We start from the raw sequence: 12,192 nt of genomic DNA on the forward strand, positions 1-12,192 counted from the left end.
ACGCCTAACTCGTGCAGCTGTCGGAAACACAAGTAAATTTCTATCTATATATATGTAGGGTTACTCGTGTATTGCGCACGGAGATCGTTGTTGTTGTGCAGACATGAAGTTTAAGGCATGGGCATGCTCTCTGAATTTCCCAACGTATGATGAGGGGTTGATTGATGTCGACTACTGTACATTTGTGATCAAGTTGTTTATTGAGCGATGGTGATATGTTCGCTTTTAGGCAGCCTCAGGAGGGCATTCTGGTGTTCAGAACCTCGAAATGTCCCTAGGGGAGCCGCGTGCGTGAATTTCGACCGGGCGTTAGGACACGTCATGAAGTATGGACTGACCTGCCTAGGATCCAGTTAAGGAACCAATACGTAGGGATCAGGATTTTGTTCCGAACCGAAACGCTCATGGTGAAACTGTCGTCCGTCAGCTGGAATCTTCCTTACGCGCGACAAATCTAGGGGGACTCACTAAGCGGAGCGCCAAATCAGCCACGCCATGCGCCTGCGTCCGTTCACATCGTCAGTCGCAAGATAGTAACAAGTGTGGCAGCAGTCGCTCACCCGGCATTCCCTCCCTTCAACCCGCTCGCCGCCGACGTCCTGTCCACGAGCGCCTGTCACCCAAACTCCCGGTCAGCGCTCACCGCCCAAGGGGATATGCGATGACGACACGCACCTGCCATCCGCCGATATACGCCAGGCTTCCTCTGTTCTTGAACTCAAACGGCACCGGCTGGTACGCGTCCCCGGACTTCGCCGCGCGATTCAGCTCCTTTGCTAGGTGCAGCGCCTTCTGTTGGGCAACCTGAGCGGTGGCGGGGAGAACGGGACCACCGGCTACACCGGCGCAGTCGCCAATGGCGTAGACGTCGCGCATCGGTTTATTGTCGGTAGAAGCGTCCAGCGCGCGGAGGCGCTCGTCGGTGAGTAAGCTGTCGATAGTTGTGCCTGTCAGATCGAACACGCGCGTGCGCAAGCGAGGGCGGAAAGACCTACGTGGCGCCTTTTTGCCCCTTCGGGATCTCCTTGATGGCTGCCACGAGCGGGTTCACGGCTAGGCCGGTGCTCCATACGCACAATCCGAAGGGGATCCCTGAACGTCGATGGTCAGTATGTGACTACACTATCGATGGAGGTTCAGGGCTTACGCCCTTCCTCCTTGATCGTGATCCAGCCCGGTTCAACCTTCTCTACCGTACGCCGGCCACGGATGCGGATGTTATCGCGCGCAAACTTCTTTTCGGCGTAGGCTTGTAGGGAGCTGTCGAAATTGCCAAGGATATCTGACGTATGCGTATGAGCGATAAACGCGAAGATTCTGAGTGAGAACGAGCTCACGCGGCGCTACATCGTAGAGCGTAATGCTGATCATCGATCAGTTGCGGGAAGAGCATTATATGGAGAACACGCGCACGAGATGAGAGGGACGAGAGATGGGTAGTATCTGGGAATGTCGGCTGCGAACACGGATTGTCAACGGGGACCGGAGGAACGAACGTGGGCCGAGACTTGCAGCTCACGAGGTCGTGCAGCTCTGCAGCCCACTCCACGCCAGTCGGACCTCCTGTATGACGGTGAGTGCGTGCAAAAACGGGAGAAATGCCATGCACAACGTACCGCCGACGACGACAAAGCTCAACACGCGCTTCCGCTCCTCGTCCGAGAGCCCGGGCATGGCCGCGATCTCGAAGCACTCGAGGATCCGAGCGCGGATCGCGCGCGCGTCGTTGACGTTCTTGAGAAAGTGCGCGTTCTCTTTCACGCCCGGGATGCCGAACGTGGCCGAGTAGGCGCCGACGGCGACGACTAGGATGTCGTATTCCATCGTGAACACGGGCAAACGCTCGTCCTGCAGCTCCTCCCGCTTTACGGTGTTATAACTGAGGGCATCGTCCTGCTGATGAGGCTGGCGGGAAGCGTAGCGCAGCGTGGGCTGGCAGGCGAGGGTTTTGGAGGCGAAGTCGATGCGGTCGACCCAGGCTTGGTGGTAGTTCACGTGGGGAAGCGCTCGGACGGACTCGACGGCGTTGTTGAACTCGAGAGTGCCTGATGGGGAAGGGATGAGATCGGGCACCGCTGAGAGCTGCGGGTAAGATGAGAGGAACGTACCGACAGAGGTGCTCGCCAAGAGAGGCGTAAAGTTAAAGTTTGGAGAATCGGATATCACGGTCACTGCAGTTGAATGATGCGCTTAGTGACCGATCCGCCGGAGAACATCACAGGTACGTACCATCGTAGTGCTTCTTATCGACCTTCCTCGCGAGCGGGTAGCCCGCCCACCCACTTCCGAGGATCACAAGTCTCTTCTTGTCAACTCGACGGCCGAGTACATCGCCGCTACCACTGGTAATGGCCGGCGCAGAGCTCAAGTATCGGTAGGCGACATGGTCCCGAAGTGACCGCGTTAGTTGCAACCGCGGACGCGGACGTGCAAGCATTGAGATGATAGCGAATGTTCGTCGGATTCTGAACGGATGGCGGCCAACCAGTCGGGTGTGGACGGTTCCCAACGCTGAGTCGGGCAGTTTATATGGACTTCATCCAATCATCGTCCAGAGCTGAGTGAGCGTCGGAATCGGGTTGAACAGGATGTTTCGGGTTGTCGTCATTGCACAGCCACGGCCGCCCTTCGATCTCGACGGCCGCGACTGGCAGGGGCGGTGTCGGCCTCTTTTGTCTCTTCCTGGCGTCGGGCGAGTCGGGGCCGCGTGTCAGCTCGCCCTTTTCAAGACTCGGACTTCGAGCAATACTCGGTGCAACTCTATCTCCGCATTGCTACTCACTTACTCATGTACACCACGACCCTGGTCGGACGGCCCATCCAATTTTTCGAAGATGTTTCGCAGCTCTTATATGCTATGCGGGATGCAATCAAAGGTGAGATACATTTCGAAGCTTACGCTCTCCCGGAGGCTACTGAACACATGAACTGTGTACTCAGGGCATCGAGAGCTTTGGTTTAGCGGCATGCTACACGGGAACATCAGCCCTCGCAACATTTTCATCGTCGAAGACGGCAAGTATACGGGCCGTCTCATCGACCTCCAAAACGGCACAATATATAAAGACGTTGTAGCAACGCCTCTCGACGGCTCCCACCGGGACGAAGACTATCAGTTATTGACTATGAGCATGGAGAACATGCTCGATGTCAATATATCGAAGGACCAGGCACAGGAACTTCTGAATCGGCACGGGCATTTCGGAATGGTCATGTTCTACTGTGTGAACTGCCTAAACAAGGGGTTCTCACGCGAAGCCATTATCGCTCATATGTTCGGTACCACGTCTCATGCGGTCGAAAGTGTGAGTCTGCTATCGCATCGAAGCGAACCCTCCTGACAATGGACCCTGCAGTTTCCAGACGTGGATCGCGCGACAGCGAAGAGCGAAGAGCGATTGACTGTAAGTGCAACTCCAGCTCCTCCCTCTGGTCTCTATCTCAACGACGCGGATTTGTAGGGTACGGAGGCCTTCATGAGCGGCGAGCTATTGCTACCCGCACCCACGCTGTACGGAAAAACTTCTCAGAACCGTACCCACAATCACCACGTCATCCACGATGTGGAGTCGTTCTTCTGGGTGCTCGTCTACCTCTGCATCACTCGAGACGGCTGTAGGGGGAGTCGCCGCCCCGAATTGGGACCTTCTCTTCTCGACCGTAAGGACCTCCACCTTCGACGCTTCGTCCACTGCCTATTCGATACAAAGTCTCACGAGACGCTTATTTACACCAAGGAGATCATACTGAACGCTCCCGATCACTTCATCAAGTCTATACTTCCAGAGGTTCACCCTGACTTACAGTGTCTCTCGACGCTGTTGGAAGAGTGGTGGCGGCTCATGGCCCTTTCGTACCTGACTTACGATCGCCTTACCCCGGGGATCATCCACGATCAGGTACTCGCTCTGTTCGACGCCGCCATCGAAAAGTTGGCCGAGGCGCCTCCCCACGGTGCGGACGAGAAGCGTACGACGACGCCCGATCCGGCGACGCAGCAGTCGCCGCCTACTCCGGGACGGAGCGAGACCGAGCCTTCGACGCAAACCGGACATTGGGACGGTTCCCCACGCAGGGCGAGGAGTTCCCCGCCTAGAAGGAGTCCCTCGCCTAGAAGAGATGGATCCGAATCCCCGACCCCGAATCCCAACCCCGGTGCTGCGCCCGAATTCCCCTCGAGTAAGAAGAAAAGGACGGACAACGAAGGCGACCTTGAGGAACGCGAACGCGCCATCGACGACGACAACTGCACCTCTGTTTGATTGACGGCCTTCCGTCGGTGAGCGCTGTTAAGGCTACGTTGGCTAATGATCAAACGATGGACCTGACGAAGCTTCCAATACAGTGCCCGGCACCTTTCTACCGCTGTCGTGTTTCGCTCTTGTTTCGCTCTCGTGCTGTCGCGTCTCCGGCCCCTGAATTGCATGCTCATCTTCTGCCAGCGTCCTACGACGCGGACCCCGCGCGCGCTCGCGCATGTATTCTATCCACGTAGTCTCGAAACCGGCCGTTCTGCGCGGACGAGAATAGATCTGCGATGACGAAAGCTAGTGTCAGAGAAACGTCTTGTCGGGTCAACGTCAGATGGGATGGTTGGGGTCGTCTCGCGCAGAACAGCGCACCAAACCTCAAAATCCGACGTTGACATAACAAGACTTGACATTGCCCGACTTTCGACATGCTCTGTCTACCTCACCCTTAGCTCGGATCCAGCACCGACTCCAACCCTTTCTCTTTGCTTTGAGTTTGGTGCGCTTGCGATAGGGCGGCTGGATTCGAGACTACTATCCACGATCGCTGCCTCCTCTTGTCTATACCTGCCGAAATGTGTCATATCAGGTTCGGGTCAGGAAAGCTCTTGTCTGATTGGTGGCTACTTATGGCCCTCTCGTATGCGACCCATGACCGACTTACATCAACAAACAGGTTCTCGCTCTTTTCGACACTGCTATCGGGAACTTGCCTCCAGCGGGCGTGCCATGTCGAATCCGCGACTGAGGGTCTGCCCAGATGCGACAGCTCAAGCCTGGAAAAAATCCTCGCCGGAGACGGACAATCTGACATGCAAACAACGGGACATTGAATAGAGATCCTCTGTCAGCAACCGCTGCCAAGTGAGAGAAGATGGAGGGACATTCAGCTAGATCATTGACGACGTTACATGGAATCAATCTTAGTATGTGTAAGCGACAAAACACGGATAACGTTTTGACATCACGTTATAAGATGATATATCGGGTGTTCAGCACACAGAGAAAGTGAGAGGGATCATTCGATAAAGTACATGCGCGAGTGCGCGCCGAATCCGCGCCTTGGAAGCGCCCGCAGGGTATTTATGTGAATCCGGAGGCGGATCCACGAGGTAGCGAAAGCACGAGAGCGAAACAAGAGAGCGAAACACGAGAGATGTCGGCATTGCAGAGCACACGCGAGTTAGGGTGCTGCGCTCAAAACGATCCAGGACACTCTATTCAAGGCTCCGTTAGACTGGACGTTCACCGCAGGGGATGACCAACACTCACGAAAAGTCATCAACCCATCAAAGAAGGCGAGGAGCTCTGGCCTATCTTCGTCCTCTTGGGAGCGGGGGTCGGGGACTCTTCGCGTTGAGGTTTGGGTGTGGCAGGCTTGGCCGAACTATCGTTGACACGCTTGCTTGGGCTGAACTCCCATGTTCTTGTTTCTGTCTGCGGGTAGCGAGGACTACTCTCTCCAGGAACTGCAGCGATCTTGTCGATCGCAGTACGGAGAAGGGATAAAACCTGATCGTGAATGACACCGGGAGTGTAAAGATCGTACGTTAAATATGTGAGGACGAGGAGTTTCCACCAGTTCTCAACCAATTCAGCCAGGACGTCCTTCGACTCTAGCCTCGGGTTCAACATCGGGAGGATATGGAGCTTGAAATCCTCGGGATTCAAGAACAAGTCCTTCTTGTTGTCCCGCAGGGTTAGCTCGTCGGCAGCGTCGAATAGGCAGTATGTCACGTTCTGAATGGTCTCCTCTTCCAGAGAGGGTGTATTCGTAAGTAATTCGGGGCGACGATGTCCTTCGTATCCTTCTCGAGTAATGACGAGGTAGACGAGAACCCAGAAGAAAGATTCCACATCGTGAAGGACGTCGTGGGCGCCGCATCCGGGACGGTTATCTGTACTGTGTGCGTACGGATGTTGCGACAGGAGCTCGCCACTCATGAAAGCCTTCGTACCCTACGTGCGCGCATCAGAAGGGGTACGAATCACTACCATCCGGCATACCGTCCGTGTTTTGCTGGCTGCTACTGTATTCCTGACATCGAAGTATTGGTTCTAGCGTAAGGACGTCAACCCACGAATGCGTAGACAAACGAGGCCAGCTGACTTTGGGTGCAATGAAGTCCTCACGGATCTGTTGGTAATATGTCAGTGAATGCTAGACGTGCGAGCCCTTTCGTCATTACCGCGCTCATGCCTGCACCGCGAGCTTTCTTTACATGTTCAACCACATTGTCAGGGTCTTGGTATCGACCGAGCAGATCTTCGGCCTGCTCAAACGAAACATCGACACCGGGACGGTCCTCATACCAATCGACCAGCTTCTGACACTGTCGACGGTCCTTGCAAGGCAAAGGCATCGGCATGAGATCTTCGAGGATCTTGCCATGTTCGAGGTCGATGAGGGAGCCTGCGTCTTCTTCGCTTTGATCGTCTTCCACGATGAGGATATTGCCCGGGCTAATGTCTCTGTGGAGTGATCCGGAAAACCAGAGCTCTTGATGTCCTATATCAACGGCAGGATAGATGTTTCGTCAGTCAGAGACGAAAAGTAACCGGGATCAATCGAGCGCACCTTCTACGGCATCTTTCAAGGCATGCAATAGCTGCGACACGTTGTCGAAAAACTTGATAGGCTTTCCGAATGTCTCCATCAAGGTGTAGCAGCGAACGCGATTGTCAGGCTTGTGGACGCCTACGATGACCAGCCGGTCTTCTGCAGCGATATGGATATACTTCTCAGGGTTACTTGCGTCGTCATTTCCCGCGTCGCCCTCTGCCTCGGCCCGACTCCTCTTCCCTGGTCTATCCTGATCCACAGCAACACGGTCACCTTCCTCAGGCTTCAGACCCTTCCGAATGCTATCTTCCGTATTGTCGAGCGAGCCAGCTACGAAGGCATCCCTAGAGTACTTGATCTTGCACACTCGCGGGGTATCGCCCAGGCGCGATCGTACTTGCTCTTCTGTGGGTGCGGTAGCGAGGCGCCAGATGCGCTTGAGCACGTATTTCTATGGATAACCGAGGATTAATGTCGGCGATCAACCAAGGCATATTCGCAAAAGATCACCTTCTCGACGTTAGCTTTTTCTCCTACTCTCCATATCACGGTACCGCTCCCCGAGAGTGATGCTGCGCGTACGATGCTGAGAGCTTTCTCCGTGACGAGAACGTGTTCGGTTCCCACGGACTGCACGGTGATCTGCCACTTCGTGTCGTACAAGGAAGAGCGAAAGTCCGTATATCCGACGGAAGGGTCGGTGGACGGGAGAATTCGACCGGATGGCGTGATGAGGAGCATGTCGGGGTCCCAACCGAGCCTTGACGGCGGAAGTCGCGAGAGTGCCATGATGACTCGAATGAACTGCTTTGGTTGCTGTGTGCATATCATGTGAGGCATCGTAAACGGCCAGCGCGTACACTCAGAAACGATAGCGATACCAACCTTATGTATGTCGATCATATTTCGCGTCCCTATCAATCCAGACTTGTCGCACAGCCAGACGGACAGCTTCGAACCACACAAAAGCATTCCGAGGGCGAACCGGCGATCGAGCTGGTCGCCGAGTACCATGCGGATATATCTGCACAGTTGTGCGACCCCTTCTGCCACGGTTTTGGCATCGGCTGCACGCTTGACCTCTACCGGAGTATGAACTCGTACCCAATGCGCATCCTGAGAGTCGAAGTTCATAGTTGAGTGAGCATCAACGGCTGGAGGTGAAAGGGAATGAATTGCCTCACCTTTTGCATCTGGTCAACCGCATCTTGCTCGCCTATGACAGCCACGATGTCGGGACGAAGCTGCGCAGCATTCTTGTGGAGGGACTTGAGAACCGTATCCGGGCGCGGTGACCATGCGACGTGCGTCCCCGGCTTGCGCTCTGGGTCCAGTTCCTTCAATACAGCTCCGATGTGCGTCGCGATCCGGATGAATGGCAGGTAAAGCTCGGATTCTGTCGCACCGTCAGACGGAAAGCCACTCCAGCGATCTGCAGCGTATTTCTGCCCTGTGGTGAGCTTATCGAAAACTGCGGCTGCGACGTCCGCGTCGGCCTGCGGGTCTTCGGAGAGAATGCAGTCGATGAAACGCTCGGTGGGGACCACGAAGGCGTGATCCTCCAGTTCGTCGGACACCATGGCTCGCATCTTGTCGACGGTGGTTAGGTGTCGAGACTGTTCATGGTGCTCGGAGGTCTTTGGAGGTGTGGTGGCGTGAACGACGCCCGTTGTGCCCGCGGACGGTCGGACAGCGTAGCGCCGCTTCCGAACCATGACCTAGGGTTTGTGCGGCATTCAACCAAGACGCAGGATCGCCGGGATTTTAAACAGACCTGCACAAGGCACGTGGCAAACACCACATACTCGGACGCTACACAGCGAGTCACAGTTGGACTGAAAACAACATGACGACTCATGGCGATCGACTGCACTCGCCTCGTGTTATGCCTACTATGGCAGGATTTGTACGACTTATCAGTGCTGCATGCCTCGCTGTGTTCGCGAGGACCCACTGTCCGCGGAACGGCCGGCTATCTGGAAAGACAGCACCTCCATGAGGGACGAAGTGCCACAATTCTGGACTACAATGGAACTTAGTGTACTACGAAAACGGTACTCTTGATCGACTCCATGATCAGAACACCGGTTGCAGGTCGTCTACACCGTACTTCGTTGTATCGCTCCACAAGGTTCGATCATTGCTCAGCCATTGATTTTGCGTCGCGAAGCTGATGTAGATGACTTTCCGTGTTCCATATAGCTTCCCTACTGGACCTCTGCTGTGCGTTCGTAGGACCAGTATGTGAAGAAAGGAACCTGCTGATGATATCTCCGTGGACGCGGCACTTCATTAATCTTGTTGTGGCCTGCATAGAGCACCTTCTGGGCTCTTTTTGGTCGCGCGCTTCAGTATACTGTTTTGGGCCTATTTGCACTCCGAAAAACCCGGGCTGTGCTACGTGAACTGCTATGGGGGGCCTCGCCAGACCCCGGCATCTGTTCTCAGCTCTCCTCTCTCCTGTGCTTCTCTGTGGTATCATCGATAAATGAACGTAAGTGCTGATATACATACAAGGAACGAGCCTTTGCAGTTGAAGGTAGAGATGATGTAAACGTTGATGTCCCCCAGATCACAGAATATCTTTCTCTTGCTGTACTAGAGGATCGATATATCGTCAAAGTCAACTAGGTAGTGCGTTACGTTCCAGATGTCCTCCTTAAACAGGGATGGGATTCGCTTGCGCAATCCAGGGTGAGGGTGCCCGCCATGACCCTATCGACGCATGATGAGCTAGATTAGTGCCCGAAAGAAAGATTCTAGGTCGTGTACGATATCGCGGATCACCGCCGTGGCAAGCCTCAGCGCACTCCTTGCACAGTACTCAGTCGTCAAGAGTTCGCCACTCATGAAGGCCTTGGTACCCTGCATGCGAGATTTGCTTGCCCGATCCGGACATTAGGCCGTGGTGTCTGGAAGCTGGTGCTCGGTGCTCGGACTACGCAGACGTGTAAGCAGTCGAGCTGACCTCGGGGATGATGATGTGTTCACGGACCTAGACCGCTTCGTCTCGGGGTGGAGGTTTTAGGTGACGGTGCCAGCATGTCACGTACGAATGGAACAGCGGCTGAAAGCCGTAGATTTCAACGCAAACGACGTTACATTTAAAACGATTTGACATGCGTGAGCGACAAAGCAGGGATAGCATTTCAACACGAAGCTGGGGAACGGATTTCAGCTGCGAGAGAGGGATGAATATATTATACGCCGGTCCACCGTGGACGGTGCCCAACGCTGAGTCGGGCAGTATATATGGACTCCATCCAATCGTCATCCAGAGGTCGTCGATGAAACATATCTCACGTCTTACTTAACAACGTTTCATGACTAAGTAGCAAAGTAACGTAAATGCCGGCCAGTCAGACTCCGGGTGACATTGAGCGTGGCACATTGTGCAGTCCACCCTCGTAAAATAGTTCAGAGGTTAACCTTGGGCATGATGTGAAAAAGCCTACCATCGAAAGCATCCCACAGCTCTTGCGTGTCTTGCGTGATCGCGATCTGCAATTGGTCTACTCACTATGAAGTCGCAGCTGAGAATGGCCGCTGCAGGCACAAATCGGTACAATAGCCTGGGGCATCGCTACATCCTTGTCTCTTTGAGGCGATGTTTCTGTAAGATAGTGATCTGCCCCGAGAAACTAGAACAGGACATAGTCGGCGTAGTCGCCTTCCTTCGGAAGCAAAACATGCGTGTCAGTATGATGAGCTGCCGTAGTAAGCGTAGTACGAGTCATTCGCGGTCGATCAATATGAATGTTGTTTCCTGAAACTGACGGTGAATCGCTGTATAGCGTGTGGGTATTGGACTACATACCCGGGCGCTACAAGAGAGGGTCGCCTTTAGTACTGGATATCAAATGACATCCGACCACGTTCGTGTTTAAACCGTCATTTTCTGGGCAGCGCACGAGCTCCAGGCGAACTTCGAAGGTGCAAACGATACATCATAACTGCACACGGGACACAAATACATGGAGCACACAGCTCGATGTGGATTGTGATCACCGGAGGAATCGGTTGCATGCGAGCGTCCAGGTGGATCTCCAAACCGAGAAACAGCGACCATCGCTCAGGAGTGTGGGGCACGGCGTGGATCCAAGCAGTTTTTGCGAAGCCCCAAATAGTATGTTGAAGGGAATGACCCAAAGAGGAGCGCAACAATGCTCCCAATCGACCAAGCCGTGATCGCGGGGGGAAGACTTCTGCGACGGAAAGATCCTTGTTCAACACAGTGTTCGGAGAGAAAGCAGACGCAGAACGTATCGATCAAGATCTCGCCACGAAACTCATGGCCGAACAATGGTTGAAACTTGGGAATCACTACCAGATGCACACCTATATTGTGGAACACGTCCTTCGCAGTCCTGAAGCAAATGGTAACCCGGGACTTCGGTATAGGCTTTCCTCCTGAAGGCATCGTTCTTGAAAGACATCGATCCGATACAGGGCATAGCCAGCGCAGCGGTCTTCGGATGCAACATGAGGCTTGTGAGTATGATAAGGTGCACTGATCCTGCCATAGCAGGCATAATACAAGGCGATCATGTTCGATCACCATGACTCGTTGTGGTCTGGCGCTGACTCGCTGTGGCGTTTCGCTGCCTGGCATGAAGCACGTGATCGCGTTGCGTTTCTGTTTAAAGGCCGGGCATTGGCGACCATGAAGCTCGGTTTAATCTGGATTTCCGCGCCACAAATAGCAAACAAATCCTATTATGGCAACTGCGTTCTTCGACGACTTGGTTAAGTTGTGCGGCGGGGCTTCAAAATCGTCAAACACCACACCTCCAAAGCCAGGCCGCTACGAGCTCACGCAGTTCATCGACACTGTCGAGACGATGCAAAGCCAGGTAGAGAAAGAAGTCGAGAAGAACGCTTTCGTTGTCCCCACCGCAAACTTCGTCGACAGCCTCTTTTCCGTCTCCACTGATCCTGGTGCCGATGCGGAGGTCGCAAAGTCTGTACTCGAACGACTCAAACATAACGGTCTCTATGACAATCGATGGTGCCAGTTTCCAGACCACCGGGACGCGACCGAGCAGTCATTCTACCTTCCGTTCATACGCACAGTAGCGGGCATTGGCCGCGCGCTCAAGGGTTTGGGACACCAGCCGCGGACGCACATCGCATGGCCGGAGGTTTTCGACCGAACGCTCACTTCTCTCAACCCCTACGCTGCCAACGTTCGCCCTGATATCGTGTCGGTCCTCGGAGAGGATCCCAACGACGGCCCGAAGGAGGAGACGGAGGGTGAAGGCAAGGAGACGAACGACAAGAAGCGCAAGGCGCCCGATGAACAGGCACGTCATTCGTCTTCGTGTTTCTAGTTGCTGGTGTTGATGACGATCCCGGTGACGAACAGGTCCCAAAGCTCTG

At 54.5% G+C, this 12,192-nt stretch overlaps 4 protein-coding genes across 4 annotated transcripts; 2 read left to right on the plus strand and 2 right to left on the minus strand.

Annotated features, from left to right (window-relative positions):
• Positions 1 to 155: 155 nt before the first annotated feature.
• PUNSTDRAFT_55004 (FAD/NAD(P)-binding domain-containing protein) lies at positions 156 to 2,542 on the minus strand. The gene is made up of 13 exons (XM_007387411.1): positions 2,230 to 2,542; positions 2,109 to 2,171; positions 1,617 to 2,045; positions 1,513 to 1,563; positions 1,414 to 1,456; positions 1,338 to 1,363; positions 1,148 to 1,282; positions 996 to 1,092; positions 676 to 931; positions 561 to 613; positions 469 to 501; positions 339 to 413; positions 156 to 274 (listed from the first exon to the last, which is right to left on the minus strand). The coding sequence occupies exons 1-13, from the start codon at positions 2,435 to 2,437 to the stop codon at positions 256 to 258; spliced, it is 1,488 nt and encodes a 495-aa protein (XP_007387473.1). The 5' UTR covers positions 2,438 to 2,542; the 3' UTR covers positions 156 to 255.
• A 246-nt stretch (positions 2,543 to 2,788) lies between these two features.
• PUNSTDRAFT_137755 (uncharacterized protein) lies at positions 2,789 to 4,262 on the plus strand (the record flags this gene model as incomplete). The annotated part of the gene is made up of 4 exons (XM_007387412.1): positions 2,789 to 2,876; positions 2,941 to 3,305; positions 3,357 to 3,404; positions 3,462 to 4,262. 4 exons carry the CDS (start codon positions 2,789 to 2,791, stop codon positions 4,260 to 4,262), a joined length of 1,302 nt encoding a protein of 433 aa, XP_007387474.1.
• An 867-nt stretch (positions 4,263 to 5,129) lies between these two features.
• On the minus strand, positions 5,130 to 8,528 carry PUNSTDRAFT_127964 (uncharacterized protein; the record flags this gene model as incomplete). Its single annotated transcript, XM_007387413.1, has 9 exons — positions 5,130 to 5,467; positions 5,523 to 6,209; positions 6,258 to 6,308; positions 6,361 to 6,387; positions 6,440 to 6,759; positions 6,829 to 7,264; positions 7,324 to 7,629; positions 7,699 to 7,929; positions 7,998 to 8,528. 8 exons carry the CDS (start codon positions 8,526 to 8,528, stop codon positions 5,532 to 5,534), a joined length of 2,580 nt encoding a protein of 859 aa, XP_007387475.1. The 3' UTR covers positions 5,130 to 5,467; positions 5,523 to 5,531.
• Positions 8,529 to 11,531: 3,003 nt separating this feature from the next.
• PUNSTDRAFT_137757 (uncharacterized protein) lies at positions 11,532 to 12,143 on the plus strand (the record flags this gene model as incomplete). The annotated part of the gene is made up of 1 exon (XM_007387414.1): positions 11,532 to 12,143. One exon carries the CDS (start codon positions 11,532 to 11,534, stop codon positions 12,141 to 12,143), a length of 612 nt encoding a protein of 203 aa, XP_007387476.1.
• Between the last annotated feature and the right edge of the window lie 49 nt (positions 12,144 to 12,192).

Source organism: Punctularia strigosozonata (assembly GCF_000264995.1).
Source record: "Punctularia strigosozonata HHB-11173 SS5 unplaced genomic scaffold PUNSTscaffold_14, whole genome shotgun sequence".
NCBI lineage: Eukaryota > Fungi > Basidiomycota > Agaricomycetes > Corticiales > Punctulariaceae > Punctularia > Punctularia strigosozonata.